This window comes from Cnephaeus nilssonii (genome assembly GCF_951640355.1).
Source record: "Cnephaeus nilssonii genome assembly, contig: SUPER_18_unloc_1, whole genome shotgun sequence".
In the NCBI taxonomy this organism is placed as follows: domain Eukaryota; kingdom Metazoa; phylum Chordata; class Mammalia; order Chiroptera; family Vespertilionidae; genus Cnephaeus; species Cnephaeus nilssonii.
Window position 1 is genome coordinate 125,220 of NW_027645572.1, and position 24,308 is coordinate 149,527.

General features: G+C 51.1%; 1 protein-coding gene across 1 annotated transcript; it reads left to right on the top strand.

The window, feature by feature from the left end:
• Window positions 1–635: 635 nt before the first annotated feature.
• On the top strand, window positions 636–23,892 carry LOC307114379 (cytoplasmic FMR1-interacting protein 1-like; the record flags this gene model as incomplete). Its single annotated transcript, XM_079800972.1, has 10 exons — window positions 636–659; window positions 2,706–2,790; window positions 18,075–18,124; window positions 19,206–19,296; window positions 19,529–19,659; window positions 20,310–20,382; window positions 20,786–20,880; window positions 21,573–21,811; window positions 22,419–22,566; window positions 23,241–23,892. 10 exons carry the CDS (start codon window positions 636–638, stop codon window positions 23,403–23,405), a joined length of 1,101 nt encoding a protein of 366 aa, XP_079657098.1. The 3' UTR covers window positions 23,406–23,892.
• Between the last annotated feature and the right edge of the window lie 416 nt (window positions 23,893–24,308).

Here is a 24,308-nt window from a genome sequence, read left to right on the forward strand (position 1 = left end):
TTTATAAGATCTCTCTTAGAAAAAGAAGCCTCCTTCAGGCATGGTCACATCCAGCTATCAAACCATCATAAGCATCTGGATTCCAGAGATTGGCAAATGATACCCCATAACCTAGGAGGTCTTGATCCAGACCCCTGGGTGATCAAAAGATAGGCATGAGAGGGTGTCTAAACCCTTAAATTGTATGCACTGGTTTTGTGTGTCTATGCAGGTTTCTGGAAGAGGGGCCACGGCTTTCATTAAACTGGCCCCATCAGGTTCCCTGGACAGTGCAGCCACGCCCACAAATACCAGGGCCTTTCCAAAACCAAGACACTGAGCCAAAGCCGGGAGCAGCTCAGATCTGCATCTCCTCCCATGAGGGGGCAAGGCTTTCTCCAAAGTGAGGAGAGAACTTAACACAAGAAAACAGTGAGAGCAAATTAGGAAGTGTAAAGCCTCTGGCAAAAATGTGATGACAATTAGCCATAATAACAAACCGTCTGCAATGTTGTCAGGGAGATAAGACTCGTGGATCAGTGAGCAGACCTGCCCCAACGCAGACCCAGCGAAGGGAGTGCAGGGCGGGGTGGCCACAGAGGCCAAGAATCGGACCTGGAAGGGCGTGTGGAGTCCATGGTGCAGCTTCTGCAAAAATGGCCAAAGGACTGGCAGAATGGGTGAGTCCCGGCTCTGTCGCTCCTCAGGCACATGAGCCCTTAGCTTCTCTTAGCCTTTCTTTCTTTTTAATATATATGTACTGCCGAAACCAGTTTGGCTCAGTGGATAGAGCGTCGGCCTGCGGACTCAGGGGTCCCAGGTTCGATTCCGGTCAAGGGCATGTACCTTGGTTGCAGGCACATCCCCAGTGGGGGGTGTGCAGGAGGCAGCTGATCGATGTTTCTCTTCTCTCTCATCGATGTTTCTGACTCTCTGTCCCTCTCTCTTCCTCTCTGTAAAAAATCAATAAAATATATTTAAATATATATATATATATATATATATATATATATATATATATATATATGTACTAGAGGCCCGATACATGAATGGGCCTTCCTTCCCCTGGCTGCCCACACCACCTTCGCTCTGGCCGGAACCACCTTTCTGCTTTCCCACTCTGCCCAGAGGCCCGGAGTGGCTGGGGTGGTGCGGAACGCCTGCGTCGTCGCCATGGCCAATGTTTGTTGGGTTAATTTGCATACTCACTCCTGATTGGCTGGTGGGTGTCATGAAGGTATGGTCAATTTGCATCTTTTTCTTTTATTAGTGTAGATATATATTTTATTGATTTCAGTGAAGAAAGAAAAGGGAGAGAAATTGAAACATTAATGATGAGAGAGAATCACAGATTGGCTGCCTCCTGCACACCCCACACTAGGGATCAAGCTTACAATCTGGGCATGTGCCCTGACCAGGAATCGAACCTCGACCTCCTGGTTCATAGGTCAATGCTCAACCTCTGAGCCACACTGGCCAGGCAGCCTTGCCCCTGTGTCTAGGAGTCCTCAAAGGATCATATCAAGAAGTGGACCCATTAGGGATCCTGGGACATTGGTGGCCATGTGGCCTGTCTCCCTCCCCAGGATGCTGTGAAGAGCCAGGAAGCCCGTGAACCTGGGCGATGTGTTCAGTGTCTGCTGCAGAAGTGGCCTGAGGAAAGTCCAGAGTTCGTACTTCCTCCCTGGCTGCACCGTCTCTGACGGGTCAGGTGAGTCCCTGCCTCAAGGTGGCTTCGAGCACTTCCCGGTGCACCACACAAGCCGTAGCCATCGTCAGGATTTACTCACTCCCAGGACACACTTTGGGGGGCTCTGTCTGCCCTCTTTTGGCAGATGCTGTACAAACGGAGGGCTGGGATTGGCCAATAGAAGTGCCTCTGGGGACAGGTGGGGCGGGAGAGGCTGAAGAGGGGAAAGTTAGCGGGGAAAGAGATGTCCCAGAGAGAAATGAAATCGCAGCTTTGTGGCAATGGTGAGGTTCCTCTTCTCAACCCCTCACAAAAATCTCCAATGAACTCTTTCCCCGTACCTAGCGGAATGGATCTGTTCTGATCCCAGTGCCTCCGTTACTGAGCGCTGGTGCTGCTTGCATGCCTTTCCAGGAAATAGTCCTCACCGCAACCTGTGGAGAGAGCCCTTTATTTTTCTTGAGGTAGCTGGGGCGTGGAGGGCCCTGAAATGAGTGAGAGATGGACCCATTAAGGGGTTGTTCTGGGCTTCCTGGTATCTGTCACCAGGCTAATGGGGCAGAATGAGGACACAGCCAGGGGCTGACAATACCCAGGACACCCCCAGCAGCCTGGCCCAATGGCGTGAGGGCCCCAGCCCAGTCCTCTCATCAGAGGATCAATCTTCACTGCCCAGTCACGGCCCCAACTGCTCTGCAGCCCCTTCCCTGGGGAGATGGGGGCCCTCCCTGACCCAACCCCTCTCCAGTGCTAACCCCACATCCCCCACTTTTCTTTTTCTTTTTTTAATATATTTCTATTGATTTCATAGAGGAAAGGAGAGGGAGAGAGAGAGAGAGAAACATCAGTGATGAGAGAGAATCATTGATTGGCTGCCTCCTGCATGCCCCACACTGGGGATCGAGCCTGTAACCAGGGCATGTGCCCTTGACCGGTAATCGAACCGTGACCTCCTGGTTCATAGGTTGACGCTCAACCTCTGAGCCACGCTGACCGGGCTCCCTCCCCCACTTTTCTGATGCTGCTTTCTCAACAGGATGGCTCCATTGCCACCTGGCCCGAGGTCATCGCCAGGCCCTCCTCGTGCTCAGAGCAGGGCTGCCAGGCAGTGGGTGAATGGGGTGAGGCAGGCATGAGGGGAAGGGGGTCATTCTTCCGGGGAGGGTTGAGCTTAGTGGTTGCCTCCTGTCTGGCCACACCCCAGTGGGGCTCAGAATTCCCTAGGGGCAGGGCTACAACTGTTTCCTCTCTTGGAGACCCAGAGATGAGAGGTCTTCATGCCATGGACAGAGCTCTTCCTGCCCTCGGGCTTAGGGTACGCTGATCCCCAGTCTCTAGCTCTGGGGTTGGCATTTCCAACTTTTCAAGCCTGTCTGTCGCTAATTCGCTGTGTGATCTTGGGCAAGTCACTTCCCCTCTCTGTGCCTCACCAGTAGGATGAATGGTCCCATTTGCCCACCCACCGGGACATTCCAGAACTGTGAGATGTTCAGAGTCATGTCCTTTTACGTAATCAGAGCCGCATTCCTTTAATTGGACAAAAATGCAAATGGCTCTGGTAGATGACTCAGCAGTCCCCAGCCCCAAGCCTGCACACCCACATTGCTCTGGGTGTGGAGGGACAGGCCCCACCCAGAACCACAAGATCAGAATCTCTCTGGGCCTCTGGGTGAGCAGCACCTGAAGATGTGCATTTGGTTTTTTGTTTGTTTTGTTTTTAAATATATTTTTATTGACTTCAGAGAGGAAGGGAGAGGGGGAGAGATACAGAAACATCAGTGATGACAGAGAATCATTCATCGGCTGCCTCCTGCACGCCCCCTACTGGGGATCGAGCCCACAACCCTGGGCACATGCCCTTGACCAGAATCAAACCCGGGACCCTTCAGCCCGCAGGCCGGTGCTCTGTCTACTGAGCCAAACCAGCTCGGGCGGGATGTGCATTTGTAAGAGGCCGCCTAGCAGAGGGGTACAGACTTGAGAAGGCAGAGTGAGGGGAGAACATGCTCTCCCTATCTCAGTACCTGCCACAGCGAGTCACAATGATAAATTGTTTATGAAAAGAATGTGCTAATGAACCAAGAGACCATTTCCACAGCAGTGGCCTCCGGGGCCCTCCATCCGCCCGGTCCTGGCCGCACTGTGCGCGAGCAGGACACGCCGCCCGCTGGACAGGGGGCCTGGGGTGCGGAGCGTGTCGGGGATGGCAGGAAAGAGAAGACACGTAGACCACACAAGGGTGGCCTCCGTGGGTGGCTCTCCTCTCCCCTCCTCCGGTACATTCGAGGGGAATGAAGTCTGGTTCCTGTATTAGAATGAGTAGAGTGCCTGCAGGAGTTGCTAAATTAACTGAGCAAGATGGAAAGGACGTGCAAGGCCACCCCGCCAACTGCCAGGAAAGGAAAGGAAATCACATGAGGGCATGAGTTGAAAGGGATCAAAAGCAGCTTCCTCGAAACTAATGGCTTCAGGGTAGAGACAAGTTAACACGAGTATGACTTAGACCTAGGAAGAGACAGTTTGAAAAATAACATCAGGCCCTGGCCGGTTTGGCTTAGTGGATAGAGCGTCGGCCTGCAGACCAAAGGGTCCCGGGTTCGATTCCAGTCAAGGGCATGGACCTTGATTGCAGGCTCCTCCCCGGCCCGGGCCCTGGTTGGGGCTCGTGCAGGAGGCAGCCAATCGATGTCTTTCTCTCACGTCGATGTTTCTCTCTGTCTTGCCCTCTCTCTTCCACTCTCCCTAAAAATCAATGGAAAAATATCTTCTGATAAGAATAAACAACAACAACAAAATTTTTTAAAAATAATAATAACATCAGGAGATGCAAAGAGAACTTGCAGAGGAAGGACACACATTGAGGACCAAAACAGGACCATTGCACATCTAAAAACTGAGTTACGCCGAAACCAGTTTGGCTCAGTGGATAGAGCGTCGGCCTGCGGACTGAAAGGTCCCAGGTTCGATTCCGGTCAAGGGCATGTACCTTGGTTGCGGGCACATCCCCAGTAGGGGGTGTGCAAGAGGCAGCTGATGGATGTTTCTAACTCTCTATCCCTCTCTCTTCCTCTCTGTAAAGAATCAATAAAATATATTTTTTAAAAAATAAATAAAATAAATAAAAATAAAAACTGAGTTACAACGTGGTGCACACGTCTGAAAAGCAAATTAATGACATGGAGAGAAACTAGAAATGATCACAATGAATTCAGAGAAAAGGGACAAATACAATCAAACAGTGTGAGAGAAGATGACCGTGGGACCCAGACCTTCCAGCATGCAAGGGGTTGGAGTCCCTGAAGTAGCTTGACCAGCAGCTAAAGCAGAAGAATAGTTGGAGAGCCTCTCCCTGAAACAAAGGAAGGACCCAGTGTATGGACTGAGAGGTACAGAAGAGTGATCAACATCAGGAACAGACTGAATCCGGCTGAGTTACTAAATGTGAAGATAAAGAAAACACCTCGCCCTAGCTGATTTGACTCAGTGGAGAGAGCATCGGCCTGCGGACTGGAGGGTCCCAGGTTCGATTCCGGTCAAGGGCACATGCTCAGGTTGCGGGCTTGATCCCCAGCGTGGGGCATGCAGGAGGCAGCCAATCAATGATTCTCTCTCATCATTGATGTTTCTCTCTCTCTCCCTCCCTTCCTCTCTGAAATCAATAAAAAGTTATATTAAAAAAAGAAAAGAAAAGAAAACACCTCTTCAGGCACCAGAAGGAAACACCAAGTCACCAGCAAGGGAAGAAAAATCAATCTGGCGTCAGGTTTTCCCACAGCAACAGTCAATACCGGAAGACAAGGGAGCTGAGTCTTCAGAGTTGTGTGGAAAAGGGGAAACCAAGACTATTACACCCAGAGAGGTTCCAATCTATAGACAATGTGGAAAAGGTCAGGGAAAATAGCACCGAGGAGCCTTTTCCAAAATGAAATTACCGACCAGTGAAATCTATCTGACCATTACCAGGGTCAGGTGTTTTGTGGTGTTTTGTTGTGTTTTTTGTTTTGTTTTGTTTTTTAATTATAAAGGCAGCCCTGGCTGGTTTGGCTCAGTGGATAGAGCGTCGGCCTGCAGACTCAAGGGTCCCGGGTTCGATTCCGGTCAAGGGCATGTACCTTGGTTGCGGGCACATCCCCAGTGGGGGGTGTGCAGGAGGCAGCTGATCGATGTTTCTCTCTCATCGGTGTTTCTAGCTCTCTATCCCTCCTCTCCCTTCCTCTCTGTAAAAAATCAATAAAATATATTAAATTATAAAGGCGGTGTTTATTAAAATACATTTCATTTTCACAATTGAACTATCAGCGGTTTAAGTGTGTTGACTTTTGGGACACCCTGGATAGCCGCGGTGTTGAGATGTGAGTCCCCAGAAAGAGAGGGGGAAGCAGAGTCTTTTCCGTACGGCAGGCCTTGAACTGTCCTCCGCTGCTGGAGCCGATGGCGCCATTTCCCCGCCAGCACTCACCCTTCTCCTTCCTGGAAGTCACATGTAGGTCTGTGCTCCCAGAGTTGTCTTAGTCTTTTCCTGTTTGTTTGTTTCTACAGGAAGTCCCTGGGAAGCACGGATTTCAGGTCTTCCCACTGTGTGGTTCTTTTTTTTTTTTTTTTTTAATATGCATATATTTTTAATTGATTTCAGAGCGGAAGAGAGAGGGAGAGAGAGATAGAAATATCAATGATGAGAGAGAATCATGGATCGGCTGCCTCCTGCATGCCCCCGACTGAGGATCGAGCCCACAACCTGGGCATGTGCCCTTGACCGGAATCGAACCCGGGACCTTTCAGTCCACAGGCCAACGCTTTATCCACTGAACCAAACCAGGTAGGGCACCACTGTTTGATTCTTGGCATGGTGCCCCAGGTGAGGAAAAGGGTCAGTTTTTTTTTTTAAATATATTTTATTGATTTTTCACAGAGAGAAAGGGAGAAGGATAGAGAGCTAGAAACATCGATGAGAGAGATACATCGATCAGCTGCCTCCTGCACACCCCACACCGGGAATGTGCCCGCAACCAATGTACATGCCCTTGACCGGAATCAAACCTGGGACCTGTCAGTCCACAGACCAACGCTCTATCCACTGAGCCAAACCGGTTTCGGCCAGTTTTTTATTTTTTAATATATTTTTATTTATTTCAGAGCGGAAGGAAGAGGGGGAGAGAGAGAGAGAGAGAAACATCAATGATGAGAGAGAATCATTGATTGGCTGCCTCCTGCACGGCCCCTACTGGGGATCAAGCCAGCTGGTTTGGCTCAGTGGGTGAGCATGTGCCCTTGATGGGAATCAAACCTGGGACCCTTCAGTCCTCAGGCCGATGCTGTATATACTGAGCAAAACTGGCTAGGGCAGTGGTCGGCAAACCGCGGCTCGCGAGCCACATGCGGCTCTTTGGCCCCTTGAGTGTGGCTCTTCCACAAAATACCACGCGCGGGCGCGCACGTACAGTGCGATTGAAACTTCGTGGCCCATGCGCAGAAGTCGGTTTTCAGCCTGGGCGAGTCTGTTTTGAAGAAGTGGTTCTAACGCCGAGCCACACTCAAGGGGCCAAAGAGCCGCATGTGGCTCGCGAGCCGCGGTTTGCCGACCACTGGACTAGGGCAAGGGTCAGTTTTTTAAAAGGCAAAATCATGACTCTCATACAGTATGAAATTAATACATATCAAAATTTTTATTTAACTAGTCAAATAATTAGGGAACAAGTAGTATGTTCCAAGTGGTTCAAAGGAAATTGGAACAACACACATACACAGGTGGATAAGGAATGTCAACACGGATCAGTAATCACAGGGCAACCATCAGTTGCATTCCACTGGACAAAAGTCATTGGCGTTTCTATGGACAGGAATAATTTGCATTGCAATAAGTTTTTTACAACTTAGATTTGCTCAAAGACCAAAAACAATCATTAAAGGCATGGGGCCCTAAATAAAGAGCACACCCAGGAGTCTTTTTTGGTCCATTTCAAAGTCAGTCCAGTTTTTCCTGTTGCACAGGAGATAACTCCAGCCCTAACTGAAAGGTCCCAGGTTCGATTCCGGTCAAGGGTATGTACCTTGGTTGCGGGCACATCCCCAGTAGGAGCTGTGCAGGAGGCAGCTGATCGACGTTTCTCTCTCATCGATGTTTCTAACTCTCTCTCCCTCTCCTTTCCTCTCTGAAAAATCAATAAAATATATATTAAAAAAAAAAAAAGAGATGACTCCAAATGCAAAACTCAGGGACAAAACGTGCTTTAAAAATGCAATGGAATCACCCGAGCTGGTTTGGCTCAGTGGATGAGCATCGGCCCAAGGAAGGGTCCTGGCTTCGATTCCGGTCAGGGACATGGACCCAGTTGCAGGCTGGATCCCCAGCCCTGGTTGGGGGGCGTGTGGGAGGCAAAAAATCGATGTGTCTCTCTTACATCGGTGTTTCTCTTCCTCTGTCTCTCTCCCTTGTACTCCCTAAAAATCAACAGAAAAAATATCCTCAGGTGAGGATTAACAACAAAAAATAAAATTAAAAATGCAATGGAATCTGCTTAAATACAGGACTAAGATGAAATGCTAGGAGAATTATGGTTGCAGAACAGAGTAGAAGTGTTATAAGCCTTGACCAAGTGAACATATTAGAATCAAAATCAGGAGTTTGACCTTTTCACCTCAAGAAATGATTGAGCCTGCCCCAAGTGAAGCAATTCTTCGTCTTCCCTAAGACTCCATTCTCGTAATGATTTTCATAATCATTTTTTCTTAACATCAGAGAAATTCATTATGAACTAATCTCTTTTGTAGAAAGTAAAAATTTATCTAAAATTCAGCAATTTTTCAAGATTTTCTTCCCTGTTAAACTCAAGAAAAATTAAATACTTTTAGCTTAAAATATCGTAGATGTGGTACAATCCCATCTTTTTTTTTTTTTTAACATATTTTGATTTTTTTTTACAGAGAGGAAGAGAGAGGGACAGAGAGTTAGAAACATCGATGAGAGAGAAACATCGATCAGCCGCCTCCTACACATCCCCCACTGGGGATGTGCCCGCAACCAAGGTACATGCCCTTGACCGGAATCGAACCCGGGACCTTTCAGTCTGCAGGCCGATGCTCTATCCACTGAGCAACACCGGTTTTGGCAACAATCCCATCTTTTAATAATATTTGGACCTACTTACCTTTCTCTCTACCTATACCTCTTTTCCTCTCCAAAGTGCTCTGTGTAAATGACAGTCTGCGTGATAGGCCGTATGAAGCATCTACTCTGTGCCAAGGAGGCCGAGGTGCTGGGAAGACGGCAGAGAACAGAACAGATAAAAATCCTACCTCAGGAAGCGGCTTTCTAAAGAGGGAGGTATATGTTGCTTCCTTCTTTGTACTTTCCTATATTGCTTGTTTTTTTTTTGAGAATTGAGCATGTATCATTTTTATAAAAACAATGTTCACTGCTTTCATACACACACACACACACACACACACACACACACACACACACTCCTCAGATGATTGTTCCAAACAGCCAGAGTTGAGAACCACTACATTTTAAGCTGTATATCTCACTGATACCTCAGTGTAAGTGCATTTTCAGGAAGACAGTGGTTTCTCTGCCCAAGGAGCCTCTCACTGTCATCCTTTAAAAGTAGATAAAATCACCCGAGCTGGTTTGTCTCAGAGGACAGAGCGCTGGCCTGTGGACTGAAGGGTCCCGGGTTCAATTCCAGTCAGGGCACATGGCCCGGGTTACGGGCTCGATCCCCAGTGTGGGGTGTGCAGGAGGCAGCCAATCAATGATTCGCTCTCATCTTTGATGTTTCTCTCTCTCCATCTCCCTTCCTCTCTGAAATAAAAAAATATATATATTAAAAAGAGGGGTAAAATCGTGACTGTCATACATAAAGTGAACACGTGTTAAAGAGTTTATTATAGTCCTAAATTGGTGAGAGAATCAAGCAGATATTATCGAATGTGAAGAACAGACACATTTATTGATCAGGAATATTTTTTAAAATATATTTTATTGATTTTTTTACAGAGAGGAAGGGAGAGGAATAGAGAGTTAGAAACATCGATCAGTTGCCTCCTGCACACCTCCTGATGGGGATGTGCCAGCAACCAAGGCACATGCCCTTGACCGGAATCGAACCTGGGACCCTTCAGTCTGCAGGCCGACGCTCTATCCACTGAGCCAAACCGGTCAGGGCTTGATCAGGAATATTGAAATGAATGTGCAAATGGAGGCAAAACTGGGGAGGGAGAGTCAGTTGGTGTTCCATAGGACAGCTCAGAATCTGCAGTCTATAGACAAGAATGGTTTGGCATGACTAGCAATTCCTACAATCTTCAGAGTTCATAGATTAGAATCAGGTAATCCCAGGAGTGCCCCACAGAGTTGAAATAACACATAGCTTTTGCACAGATATATGAATATTTTCTTACAACCCTAACCACTGAAGTCCTTCGCCTGGCCACATCAGCCCACATCTCATCCAGGAATCCTCCCTGGCTCCAGACTGGGGTAGGTGACACCCACTGGTCTCCCCCAGTCCTTGAACTTCTGATCACTGTTCTGTCTTCCCCATCAGACTTAGGAGATTCTTAAAATCAGCTGTGTCTTCTCCATCTTTCATTGTGCCTGTGAAAACTCGAGAAGACATTTTTTAAAAAAATGTATTGATTTGAGCCCTAGCCGGTTTGGCTCAGTGGATAGAGCGTCGGCCTGCGGACTGAAGGGTCCCAGGTTCGATTCCAGTCAAGGGCATGTACCTTGGTTGCGGGCACATCCCCAGTAGGGAGTGTGCAAGAGGCAGCTGAATCGATGTTTCTCTCTCATCAATGTTTCTGGCTCTCTATCCCTCTCCTTTCCTCTCTGTAAAAAATCAATAAAATATATATATTTTTTTAAAATGTATTGATTTGAAAGAGAGAGTGAGAGTGTGAAAAACATTGATTTGTTGTTCCACTTATTGATGCATTCATTGGTTGATTCTTTTTTTGTTTGTTAAATATATTTTTATTGATTTCAGAGAGGAAGGGAGAGGAAGAGAGAGGTAGAAACATCAATGATGAGAGGGAATCATTGATGGGCTGCCTCCTGCACATTGGACCAAGCCCGCAACCCAGGCATGTGCCCTTGACCAGAATCAAACCTGGGACCCTTCCGTCCGCAGGCCGACGCTCTATCCACTGAGCCAAACCGGCAAGGGTTCATTGGTTGATTCTTTTTTTAAAAAAATACGTTTTATTAATTTTTACAGAGAGGAAGGGAGAGGGACAGAGAGTTAAAAACATCGATGAGACAGCAACATCGATCAGCTGCCTCCTGCACACCCCCTACTGGGGATGTGCCCGCAACCAAGGTACATGCCCTTGACCGGAATCGAACCCGGGACCCTTCCGTCCGCAGCCCAATGCTCCATCCACTTGAGCCAAACCAGTCAGGGCTGGTTGATTCTTAAATGTGCCCTGACCAGGGATAGAACCCACAACCTTGTTGTATTGGGACAACGCTCTACCGGGCCAGGGCTCAAAGACATTTGTTGACTGAATTAGAGAACAAAGGAACAATATGGATTCCTAAAACTAGGATGGTCCATGGTGTGCCCCCAAAGGCAGTGAAACTGGGAGGCAGCAGTGAAGGTCAGTAGGGCCTCATGCATGTGTGGAGGTTTCAGGCTTGAACCTAATAAGGGCTCCTCAGAAAGAGGGTCCCAAGAGCCAGGGAGCTTGGACATGCTGGGTCGAACCCACCCATGTTGTTTGCTGTTTTTCCTTTGAGCTACAGCACTCCTGGGAGCCTTCAGTGTATCAAAGTGACCTGTGAACCTCTCAGAAGGAAAATGCAACGTTCCAGCGTTTTCCAAGCTTATCTGGTGGTCAGGCTTTTTTTTTAATTGGAGCAAAGATGAATGTTCTGGAGAATTTACATTGAGAAACACCAATTCCATCCAACCTGCCTGATTGACTTAATACGTACACTGTGAGTGCCTAGGTCAGGACGCTGTGTGCCTCATCAGCACTCCTGAGGCCTCGGATCAGTTCCCTAGTGTCTCCACCACCCACTGTCTTCGTCTGTAACAGTGGTCGGCAAACTCATTCGTCCGCAGAGCCAAATATCAACAGGACAACGATTGAAATTTCTTTGGAGAGCCACATTTTTTAAACGTAAACTTCTTCTAACGCCACTCCTTCAACATAGACTCGCCCAGGCCGTGGTATTTTGTGGAAGAGCCACACTCAAGGGGCCAAAGAGCCGCATGTGGCTCGCGAGCCGCAGTTTGCCGACCACGGGTCTACAACGTGGAGCCGGAGAGAGAACTGGCCTCCATGCTGCTGGGAGGGTTCAGTGAGTTGCTGTGAGGGGAACGCTCAGCACAGAGCCCGGTACAGTGTGTATTCAATAAATGTCAGCCATGCTGTCGCTATTCATGAGAGCACAAGGTACCATTTATTGACTGCCTCCTCTTGCTTGACCCTCGCCACAACCCTGAGGCCGGGGGAGGAAGATGAGGCAGAGGAGGATAGGAACCTTTGGAGGCGAAGTCCCTGGCCCGAGGCCTTAGAGCCGGCAAATGGCCCAAGTTCTTGGACCAGACTCAAGGCCCTGAGAACAAGCTAGCTGAGGGCTTGGCATGAAGGAGGTAGCTGAATAAAGACTGTATTTTTTCCATCCTGCCCTTCTCCCTCCTTCCCTTCCAGCCAACAGTCATGCGGGCCCCCATCTGAGGGTCACCTCTGGCCAGGGCTAAGGTGGATGGACAGTGCTTGAGGCCAAGGCTCCCAGGTGGTTGGGCAGGGCAAGACGTAGGCTAAACCTGACTTCCATCCCAGCTGAGGTCCACCCTTCCCTCCTCTGCCTCCTCTTCCTCATGCCTCACCCTCTGTGTACTCCCTCAGGTATCTGGGGATGTGAGAACCCAGGGGTCCCTCCTCTTCAGCCATGACAGGGCTCCACTCTCAAAACACCGAAAAGGGGCTTAAAGTCAGGATTGATCCCACGCATGAAGGAAGGAAGCCAGTGTTCTGGGCCTTGAGTGGGCCTGCCAGGCCACCTGAGGCTGTCCGCAGGATAAACACAGGCTCACCCAGCGCCCCACCCAGGCAGGGAAGATGCCCCCCCCCCCCCACATCAATGACAGTCATCCTTGGGGACCATGACACAGATGCGCCGAAAGAGCTAATGTTGTGAAACAAGAAGGGTGGTGCTTTATCCTACCTGAAGACTCAGAAGTCAGGGCTGCGGGGAGTGGGCGGCAGCGCCCTCACTCACCACCACCCGCCCCCCACTCCTCATTCACCCTTTCAGTCCTTTATTGGGCATTTTCTAGGGGCCGACCTGCCCGCTTCACCCCAGGCTTTCTCATCTCAGCAAATGGCATCACCATCCTCCCAGCTAGTTTGAGCAAAAACCCAAGGAGTCATCTTTGATCGCCATTTTTCCTGACCCCATCAGCAAATCCAGTCTGCTTTGCCTCCACCACACACCCAACATCAGCCCACTTCTCAGCCTCCACCGCGGCCGGCTCTCACCTCTCGCTTGGACACTGCAGCAGCCACCAACTGGACTCTTGACCTTTGGCCTTGGCCTCTGAAACCCATCTCCAAGTCATCAGAGTTGCCTTGTCATCATTCTAACTCTATTTCCTGTCTTCGAGTCCTCCATTGAATCTTACCAAATAATGAAACTTTTTAAAAATATATTTTTATTGCCGAAACCGGTTTGGCTCAGTGGATAGAGCGTCGGCCTTCGGACTGAAAGGTCCCAAGTTTGATTCCGGTCAAGGGCATGTACCTTGGTTGAGGGCACATCCCCAGTAGGGGGTGTGCAGAAGGCAGCTGATCGATGTTTCTTCCTCATCGAGGTTTCTAACTCTTTATCCCTCTCTCTTCCTCTCTGTAAAAAATCAATAAAATATATTTTTAAAAAAAAAAATATATATATATATACACATATATACATATATATATACTAGAGGCCCAGTGCACGAAATTCGTGCACGGAAGGGGGGTGTCCCTCAGCCCAGCCTACATCCTCTCCAATCTGGGACCCCTAGAGAGATGTTCAACCGCCCGTTTAGGCCCGATTCCCACTGGGGATCGGGCCTAAACAGGCAGTCGGACATCCCTCTCACAATCCAGGACTGCTGGCTCCCAACTGCTCGCCTGCCTGCCTTCCTGATTGCCCCTAAATCACTTCTGCCTGCCAGCCTGATCACCCCCTAACCACTCCCATGCCAGCCTGATTGATGTCTAACTGCTCCCCTGCCAGCCTGTTTGCCCCCAACTTCCCTCCTCTGCCGGCCTGGTCACCCCTAACTGCCCTCCCCTGCAGGGTTGATTGCCTCCAACTGCCCTCCCTTGCAGGCCTGGTGCCTCCCAACTGCCCTCCCCTGCTGGCCATCTTGTGTCCACATAGGGACAGGATCTTTGACCACATGGGGGCAGCCATATTGTGTGTTGGGTTGATGGTCAATCTGCATATTACTCTTTTATTAGATAGGAGGACAGAGGCCTGGTGCACGGGTGGGGGCCAGCTGGTTTGCCCTGAAGGGTGTCCTAGATCAGGGTGGGGGTTCCCTTGGGGCGTGGAGAGGCCTGAGCAAGGGGCCTGTGGTGGTTTGCAGGCCAGCCAAGCTGCTGGTGACCCAAGCAGAGGCCCTGGTATCTGGAATTTATTTACCTTCTACAATTGAAACTTTGTAGCCTGGAGCGGAGCCAAGCCTCCTGCTGGATCCGTGGCTGCCGCTTGGATTTGTTTACCTTCTATATTGATTTGAGAGAGGAAGGGAGAGGGAGAGAGAGAGAGAAACATCAATGATGAGAGAGAATCATCGATTGGCTGCCTCCTGCAGAGATTGAGCCCACAACCCGGGCATGTGCCCTGACCGGGAATCGAACCGTGACCTCCTGGTTCATAGATTAGTGCTTAACCACTGAGCCATGCCAGCCGGGCCCAAAGAATGAAACTTTTTAAAGAAATCAAGCAGACCCACTTTGGCATCCGGCGATAAAGAGATGAGATGGACAGAGGAATGGCCCAGAGGCAGAACTGTGCACAGATGAGAACTTGCTACATGACAGTCATCACCAACCAGTGAGGAAAAGACCGACTCGTATAAACGGTATGAAAACAAGCGGCGATCCATATGGAGAAAGTAAAATTAGATCCCAACTACGCCCACACACATCTCCAGGTGCACTCCAGGCTTACATGTGAATAACAAAATTTAACACATTGAGAAGAAAATCCAGGAGAATATCTTTGTGGCCTCGGGATAAGGAATGATTTTTAAATAAATTTCTTGTTAGTTACAATAGGCACAACAAAAATGCATGTCATAAGTGTGCAGCTCAGTAAAATTTCACAATCTGGAAAGAGAATCCAAATGCAAGACATACCACCAGCAGGAGTTTAGTTTCCAGAATATGTAAAGAACTTCTGCAAATCAAGAAGAAAGACAAAGGACCCAAAAGCCAATTCAGCGTAAGTTGTGAACAAGCACCTCATAGAAAAAGAAACCCGGAGGGCCCTAGCCAGTTTGGCTCAGTGGATTGAGAATCAGCCTGCAAACTGAAGGGTCCCGGGTTCGATTCCAGTCAAGGGCATATGCCCAAGTTGCGGCTCCATCTCCAGTGGAGGGCATGCAGGAGGCAGCTGATCCGTGATTCTCTCTCATCATTGATGTTTCTATCTCTCCCTCTCCCTTCCTTTCTGAAATCAATAAAAATAAATTTTAAAAAAAGAAACCCAGATGGCCAATCCTATATAATAAAAGCCTAATATGCTAAGTGTCCAGTCGTCTGGTTGTCCGTTCAACCAATCAAAGCATAATATGCTAATGATATGCTAAGGCCGCTCAACTGCTCGCTATGACATGCACTGACCACCAGGGCGCAGACGCTCTGACTGGTAGGTTAGCTTGCTGCTGGGGTCTGGCCGATCGGGACTGAGCAAGACGGGCCAGACTTGCCCTGGAGCCCTCCCGCAACCCCTCCCCAGCTGACCAACCTCCCGCATCCCTCCCTGGCCCCGATCGTGCACCGGTGGGGTCCCTTAGATTGGCTTGTGATCTCTCGCAACCTGGGACCCCTTGGGGGATGTCGGAGAGCTGGTTTCGGCCCGATCCCACAGGCCAGGCCGAGGGACCCCACTGGTGCACGAATTCGTGCACTGGGCCTCTAGTAATCATGTAAGAAGAGGTATCAGAGAAATGTAAATTAAAAGAACAACGAGAGATTATGTCTTATTCACCAGATTGACCAAAAAAAAAAAAAAGTTGATGCCACCACATGTGGACTCCAGCCTTAAACACGGTGGGTGGAGTGGATTGGTAAAGCCACTTGGGAGTGGTACAAGGTGGCATCTTGCCAGATTGGAAGTGAGCGTATCTGTGACTCAGGTCTTCTTTCTCCAGGTACCGACTCTCGCATGAGTGCAGCTGGAGGGAAACTGGACACATCGCTGAATTCTGATTCGGTCACAGTCATGCAATGGAGATGGCCTGGCGGTTAAACACAATAAAAGTGAGTACTCAAGCCCTAACTGGTTTGGCTCAGTGGATAGAGCGTCAGCCTGCGGACTCAAGGGTCCCAGGTTCGATTCCGGTCAAGGGCATGTACCTTGGTTGCAGGCACATCCCCAGTGGGGAGTGTGCAGGAGGCAACTGATCAATGTTTCTCTCTCATCGATGTTTCTGACTCTCTCTCCCTCTCTCCTCCTCTCTGTAAAAAATCAATTTTTAAAAAAAAAAGGTGAGTAGTCAAGTTCAACTAGGACATGTGTGCAAAGGTGGCAAGACCAGAGAGCCTTTGGGAAGAGAGAGGAGACAACCATCCCGCCCCCTGCCCCCTGCCCTCCCCGCACCCCGCCGCCCCACGCCTGAAAGGGCTTACCACTGGGGGAGAATTTTTGCTCAAAGAAACACCACCATTTATTTATTTTTGCCTCACTCATTTCCCAGGTGGCAAAGGTAAGCTCCAAGAAGGAGAATGACTTGCCGTACTGGTGCTCAAGCTGAGAAGCGATTCTATCTCCTTTCTTACTTTTTAAAAAAATATTTTTATTGATTTCAGAGAGGGAGAGGGAGCTAGAAACATCCATGATGAGAGCGAATGGATCAGCTGCCTCCTGCACGCCCCACGCTGGGGATCGAGCCCGCAACTCCGGCACGTACCTCCGCTGGGAATGGAACCGTGACCTCCTGGTTCTTAGGTCGACGCTCAACCACTGAGCCACGCCGGCCGGGCTGACTCTGTTTCCTTTCTATTACTCCCTTTCCCCCCTCCTCCTGGTGCTGTGGCCCCTCCTCCCAAAGGCCTGGACTGGTGCAGCAGCCTCCTTTGACCACCCCGCTTCTTCTCTACTCTGCACATGAGCAGAGAGGCTTTCTTAGCCCAGCGCCGTGGTCACACCGCTCCCTACCCAGAAGCGCCCAGCAGCTCTCAGCGCTCCCGACGCTAAGTCCAAACTCGTCGTGTTCTCCTTTTCCGGGGAGCGAAACAACTGTTACTCGGCTCACAGGCTCTGTGGGCCAAGCATCGGGACAGGGCCCAGAACGAACAGCTTGTGTTGGCTCCGCGACATCTGGGGCCTCAGCTGGAAGCCTTGAAAGCCGGGGGCTGCAATCCTGAAGGTGCCTTTACTCGCAGGGGATGATTCAGCAGCAGCTGGGCATCGGCTGGAATGCTCCATGGGGCTCGGCCATGTGTGCTGGGCTTCCTCACAGCATGGTGGGCGGGCTCAGAAAGAGAGAGAGAGAGAGAGCCCAGCTGGCACAGCTCAGTGGTGGAGCGTCGACCGGTGAACCAGGAGGTCCCGGTTTGATTCATGGTCAGGGCACATGCCCAGGTTGCGGGCTCCATCCCCAGTGGAGGATGTGCAGGAGGCAGCTGATCCATGATTCTCTCTCATCGTTGATGTTTTTATCTGTCTCTCCCTATTCCTTCCTCTCTGAAATCAATAAAAATATATTTTAAAGAGAAAGAAAGGGCCCTAACCGGTTTGGCTCAGTGGATAGAGAGTCGGCCTGTGGACTAAAGGGTTCCAGGTTCGATTCCGGTCAAGGGCATGTACCTTGGTTGTGGACACATCCCCAGTAAGGGGTGTGCAGGAGGCAGCTGATTGATGTTTCTAACTCTCTATCCCTCTCCCTTCATCTCTGTAAAAATCAATAAAATATATTAAAAAAAAAAGCATAATGTGAAAGCAGGAACAGACCACCACTAAGAGTATTGAAGGAAAAAAGTGAGGACTCGGGTGGGACCTCTGTAAGAGAAAGGAGAATGAAACATGCATGCCGAAAAGACTGAGAGGGGGGCCTTCTCTACCAGACTAAGGATCACACAATGGGTGTAGAATCATGGTGGGAACTTCCTGCATCGTGCAAGCGGAACTATCAGTGCTTTGAGAATGGTCCAATCCTTTTGGCAGGATCATAGTGAGTGGAGAACGCTGTACCCGCTGGTAATGGACATGCAGGAAAACAATCAGAGGTGAGTCATTCTCCCCTGGAATAAAGGATAGTGGGAACCTGGAGGGACTGCAAGGTTGTTTAAACTAAGCCACAGAAATCAGATGGCACACAAAAGGGTTTGTTTGGTGGGGAGGGGAGCCCATGATGCCGCAGGTGAGCATGACGACACCAAACATGCAGCTGGGATGATACTCTTCAGGGAGGGGAGGAAAAGGCTGCTGCCATTATGGATACTGCTACTTTCTAACGCAGCACTTTTAACTCCAGATTCTAGCCTGCTAGAGTCCATAGTCCAGGAAAAGCTCCCCATGAGACAGGGCACTCCATGGCAGGATACCTAAGGTCTGAAAATCAGCACACATGTCAGGCTTGCGGCAGTAACAACACAGGGGCAGCACTGACAGCTCGCCAACGGGAAAATAGTATGGGGAGGGGATCATTCAAGTTGATACAGCTATAAAGAGGACAAAGCCCACATGATACGACAAGCTTTCCACACAGTTGCACAGCAGGAAGCAACACCTAGAAAATGTAGGGAGTTCAGGATAGGTGGCAGGACAGTGAGATAGGAGGCACTGGCACACCCTACCTATATTAGCACAACAACTGCACCAAGCACATACTAACAACTAGACATGCATGTGTTATAAACTAACCAAGAGGAAGCTTGATGCTCTGTTTCTGACCATGTAATTACAGTTGTTAACGCAGAAGCAGATGGAATTCTAAGATGACAGAATCTAAGCTATGTGGGTCAGGACCCAGAAGCAGTTAGAATACAGATGAGCGGGGTCGCTGGCCTCAGCCGTGACCCATGACAGACCCCCACCAGGACTCCCGTGTGGCCTCTCTCAAAGCTGTGTCCCTTGGCAGGTGGTTGGGGCCCAAGGTGACCCGGTCTCTGGTCTTAGCTGAGGAATCCAGACACGGGCCTGGTGGGTGCCGCTTCCTCGCGCCCTGCCCTCCCCAGTTTCACAGCGCGGAGGGCTGTCAGTCCTTCGCATCGCCCTGCGTCTTAGACCCCGTGTCACGGGTCCCGTGGGCTGTCCCCCCTTGGGGACAGGCCCAGCCCGTGGCGGACACAGCCCCTGTCTCCGCAGCTGCAGGGCACCATCCTGCAGTACGTGAAGACGCTGATGGAGGTGATGCCCAAGATCTGCCGCCTGCCCCAGCACGAGTACGGCTCCCCGGGTGAGTGCGGGCGTCTCCCTGGAAGGCGTGGGGTGGATGGGGAGAGAGGCTGTGGAGCCCAGGGGCGGTGCCCGGCCTACACGGACCCCCCCTGCGGGAGAGGTTGGTGTCGGGGCAGCGGCGTCTCCTTCCCGGGCCTGGGGGCGGTGCCAGAGGGCGCTCTGTGGGCCCAGCTGTGCCGTGGGGGGTTCGGCCCCTCCAACACCCCCTAACCTGCCCCCCTCGCCCCCAGGCATCCTGGAGTTCTTCCACCACCAGCTGAAGGACATCGTGGAGTACGCGGAGCTGAAGACCGTGTGCTTCCAGAACCTGCGGGAGGTGGGCAACGCCGTCCTCTTCTGCCTGCTCATCGAGCAGAGCCTGGTGAGCGAACGCGCCCCCCCCCCCCCCAGCACGGCCGTCACCCCCCCCCCAGCACGGCCGTCACCCCCAGGGGGACAGAGGGCGTTGGGAGAGGCTTCGTCTATGGGGTCATTCGGGGGGAAGGCAGGACAGCACCCTCTTATTCACAACGCTTTAGACCAGGCGTCCTCAAACTACGGCCCGCAGGCCACATGCGGGTGTTTTTGCCGTTTTGTTTTTTTACTTCAAAATAAGATATGTGCAGCGTGCATAGGGATTTGTTCTTAGTTTTTTTTAAACTATAGTCCGGCCCTCCAACGGTCTGAGGGACAGTGAGCTGGCCCCTGTTTAAAAAGTTGGAGGACCCCTGCTTTAGACTCTCATTTTAATTACGTTCCTGCCCTGGAAACCCCAAAGTGCCGTGTAGTGCGCGTGAGAACGTTTTAGTGCGTGAGCATGGTGAACAGCAACACAGGGCCCCCATATATGGAGCTGACCCTCAACATGGGTGTGAACTGGGCGTCTCCGCGGAGAAGTCTGCGTGTCAGCAGACCGCGTCGCTCACACCCGATCAGCGCCCACCACCCCCCCCCCCCCCGCCACCAGCCCCCGACGGCTCTGCCCGTCTCCTGCGAACTGACCCCCTCACGCCACCTTCTCCTCCGTCCCAGTCTCTAGAAGAAGTGTGTGACCTGCTGCACGCAGCCCCCTTCCAGAACATCCTGCCGCGGGTCCACGTGAAAGGTGAGCTGGGACACCGCGCAGTGACGTGAGTGTGGAACACGGAAGCGTGCCAGGCTCTCTGTGATGTGATCTCTTCCGCGGGCTTCAGAGCAGACGGGCTGGGTGCGGGGTGTGAGCCCAGCGTGACTGGAGTTGGAGATGCAGAAGGTCCCTCTCCTGGGCTTTGCTGTTTCTTACATTTGTATTTTTCAGTAAATTTCCAAAAGTGAAGGTTGCACAGAAACTCATTCCTGCCGCTGTGAATTAAAACAGCGAAGGGGTCGGTTCTGTGCGTGCATTTCCAGCGATAACCTGCATGTGCCGTGTCCCTTTCACAACCTTCCCGGGTCTGTGTGTGTAAACTGTGACCGCCGTGACCGCTTTTCACACACGGACAGAGTGTCCGCCGCTTTTCCCGCTGCAGAGGGCGAGCGACTCGATGCCAAGATGAAGCGGCTGGAAGCCAAGTACGCGCCCCTGCACCTCGTCCCTCTGATTGAGAGGCTGGGGACCCCCCAGGTAATCTGGGTCGGCAGCCGCTGTTGTTCATGGGGCGTCCACGCCGGGCCTGGGTGAGGTGGGTGGGCAGGCTCCGGGGGCCTGGACCAGGAGGCATCTGCAGGCGGCTGGATGGCTCCACTCGGCCCAGGGTCTCCAGCGGGTCCGTCACAGGACCTGGCCCCGGGGCATTTCGAATCGCTGCGTCTGGAATGGGTGTAGAACCCCTCCCGGCAGGTGAGACGCCTGCAGAGGGGTCGCCCGCTCCGGGGTCCATCTCTCGTGACGAAGGCTTGGTCCCGGGCGTTTAAGAACAGGCGGGGGGGGGGGGGGCATTCTCCGCTGGTCCACGGTCCTTGGTCTCAGCACGTCACCCTTTCGGACCAGACGGTGCTTTGTTGTGGGGCTTTCCCGTGACTTGTCGGCTGTGACGCCGTGTCCCTGGCCTCTGCCCGCAAGCCGCCCCTAGACTCGCCCCGTGTGGTGGCGAGGAACGTGTCTGCACACGTGGCCACGGTGCTCTGCAGGCGCCATCGTTCTGTCCTCCACCGGGCACCCCACTGAATCTTGTAAGACGGGGAATCCTGACCTTTCTCTTGTCTGATGCTTCTGCGAGTGAAGATCGTTTTCCACGAAGTCAGAAGGAAAACGGGGCTCGTGGGTTCAGCCCACGACCTCCCGTGGGGCCCCATGGCGTGCTGTCCTTCCCGCAGCAAATCGCCATAGCGAAAGAGGGGGACCTGCTGACCAAGGAGCGTCTGTGCTGCGGCCTGTCCATGTTCGAGGTCATCCTGACGCGGATCCGGACCTTCCTGGACGACCCCATCTGGCGCGGGCCTCTGCCCAGCAACGGGGTCATGCACGTGGACGAGTGTGTCGAGTTCCACAGGCTGTGGAGCGCCATGCAGTTTGTGTACTGCATCCCCGTGGGCACGCACGAGTTCACGGTCGAGTAAGTGTGCGCTCTGGGCACGGGGAGGTGGGTGCTGAGCTGCTTTAAAGCTACTTCGGTGCAGGTTCTCGCGTGGCTCGGGGCTCGGCCTCTGGGGGTCGACCCTGGAAACTTTGGCACGTGGGTGTGCATTCCTCCAGCCAGGGCCCCAGCCTCATGAAGTCCTTCCAGGAGGGTCTGCGATCTAAAAATGGGTTAGGAAATGGGGTGCCAGAGGAACCCGGAGGGGTCTTCACCAGAAATGGACACGCCGCCGCCTGCCCAGTTTCCCCAGCAGGTGGCTGGATCGTGGACGTCTGGAGACAGTCAGATGCAGGAAAGACTTTCATTGGTCGCCCATTCTGCTCAGGGCTTCTTGTTTTTTAGTCCTCACTTGATATTTTTCCATTCATTTTAGAGAGAGTGGAAGGGAAATTGAGAGAGAGAGAGAAACATCAACAAGGAGAGAATCGTTGATCGGCTGCCTCCTGCGAACCCCTCAGTGGGGATCGAGCCTGCAACCCTGGCATGTGACCTGGCGGGAATCGAACCCTGACCTCCTGGTTCACAGATCGGTCCTCAACCACCGAGCCACACCGGCCGGGTGCTTACGGCTTCTTGTTTGCAGGCAGTGCTTTGGCGATGGACTGCACTGGGCCGGCTGCATGATCATCGTTCTCCTCGGGCAGCAGCGGCGCTTTGCTGTCCTGGATTTCTGCTACCATCTGCTTAAAGTCCAGAAACACGATGGCAAAGACGAGATTATCAAAAACGTGGTACGTGGACGAAAGCCCTGTGTCCTGCGGTGAAGTTTCACGGTAAAATGCTTTCTGTCTATGACAGCTTCTTCCTCGGGCGATGTTTTCCATCCCAGCACATAAGGTGCCGCCGAGTGAAGCTTCCCTTTCATTCTCAAAATGCATCGTCATGCCGAAACCAGTTTGGCTCAGTGGATAGAGCGTTGGCCTGCGGACTGAAGGGTCCCAGGTCCGATTCCGGTCAAGGGCATGTACCTTGGTTGCGGGCACGTCCCCAGTGGGGGGTGTGCAGGAGGCAGCTGGTCGATGTTTCTCTCTCATCGATGTTTCTAACTGTCTCTCTCCCTTCCTCTCTGTAAAAAATCAATAAAATGTATATTTTTTTTAAAAATGCATCGTCATGAAATTGTAGAGTCGAGCAGTCTGACCGTGAAAATGCCAAGTCGCCCATTTTTATCCTCTTCGGGGTTCTTGGGTCTGTGTCTCAATGTGGAGCCTCCTGGGACCTGCGCTCATGCCCTTGGCCTCCCGCCGGGTCTCCTGGCTTGCTTTGTGGTCGTCGGCGTGTGCTTTTTGGCTGCTCTTTAGATCTTTTTGTCTTTTTCATTTTCTGAAATGTTTGTCATTAAATTCTCGAAAACACTCAGACATTATCTATTTATCTAAGTATCTATCTCATTTCCCTGTTGCAGCCTTTGAAGAAGATGGTGGAGAGAATTCGCAAGTTCCAGATCCTGAACGACGAGATCATCACCGTCTTGGACAAGTACCTGAAGTCGAGCGATGGGGAGAGCACGCCCGTGGAGCACGTGCGCTGCTTCCGGCCCCCGATCCACCAGTCGCTGGCCAGCAGCTGAGGACGCGCCTGTGGCCTGCGTTGGGAGTCCCGGGCCCGGCTGCGTTTGTAACTGCAGGGCATGTTTTTCTTGTCACAAGCCAGTGAGATTTGTAGGGACTATTTGCCGGTGTCCTTGTACCTGTGTAAGGGCACTTTTCGATCAGAAAACCTAAATTTATAAAATCGACTTATTTTTCTAGCCTAAAATTGTCTATGCTTTTGGTAATTAGGAAGTCTGAGACTGTCGGCTGCCGATTGCTGCCTTCCCATTCTTACATTTATTTTCTGTTTTCCTGTGTAATGTCCAAGTGCCGCCGGGGTCATCCCCGTATTCCTCGGCAAGGGGTCAGAGACGTTCAGGGAAAGATTCATGAACTTCAGCAAGGGAACGTGGATAGCTAATTGTAATAAAAGTCGTTACCAATTAGAATGGAAGTTAATGATTCTTTAGCTTTTGTTAGGCCTTTTGCTAATGGTCTTTTATGAATTAAAGTCATTCTTTCCTTCTCTATTTGTGTCAATTCTTTAAGAAAATAGTGAACCTGACTCCTTGTTTCTACTAAATCCACTGGTAACAACGTCTAATTTGCGAGGGATGATTTAAAGCAGACGTCCTCAAACTACGGCCCGCAGGCCACATGCGGGTATTTTTGCCGTTTTGTTTTTTTACTTCAAAATAAGATATGTGCAGTGTGCATAGGAATTTGTTCATAGTTTTGTTTTGTTTTTTAACTATAGTCCGGCCCTCCAACGGTCTGAAGGACAGTGAACTGACCCCCTGTTTAAAAAGTTTGAGGACCCCTGATTTAAAGGATGTAGAAATGAAAGGAATGGAATCTCCTTGCTTTCCTTCATGTGCTGTGACCACCTGTGTGTGTGGGCTTGGACAAGCCACTTTGTCTGCTTACCTGGGCCCTTGGAG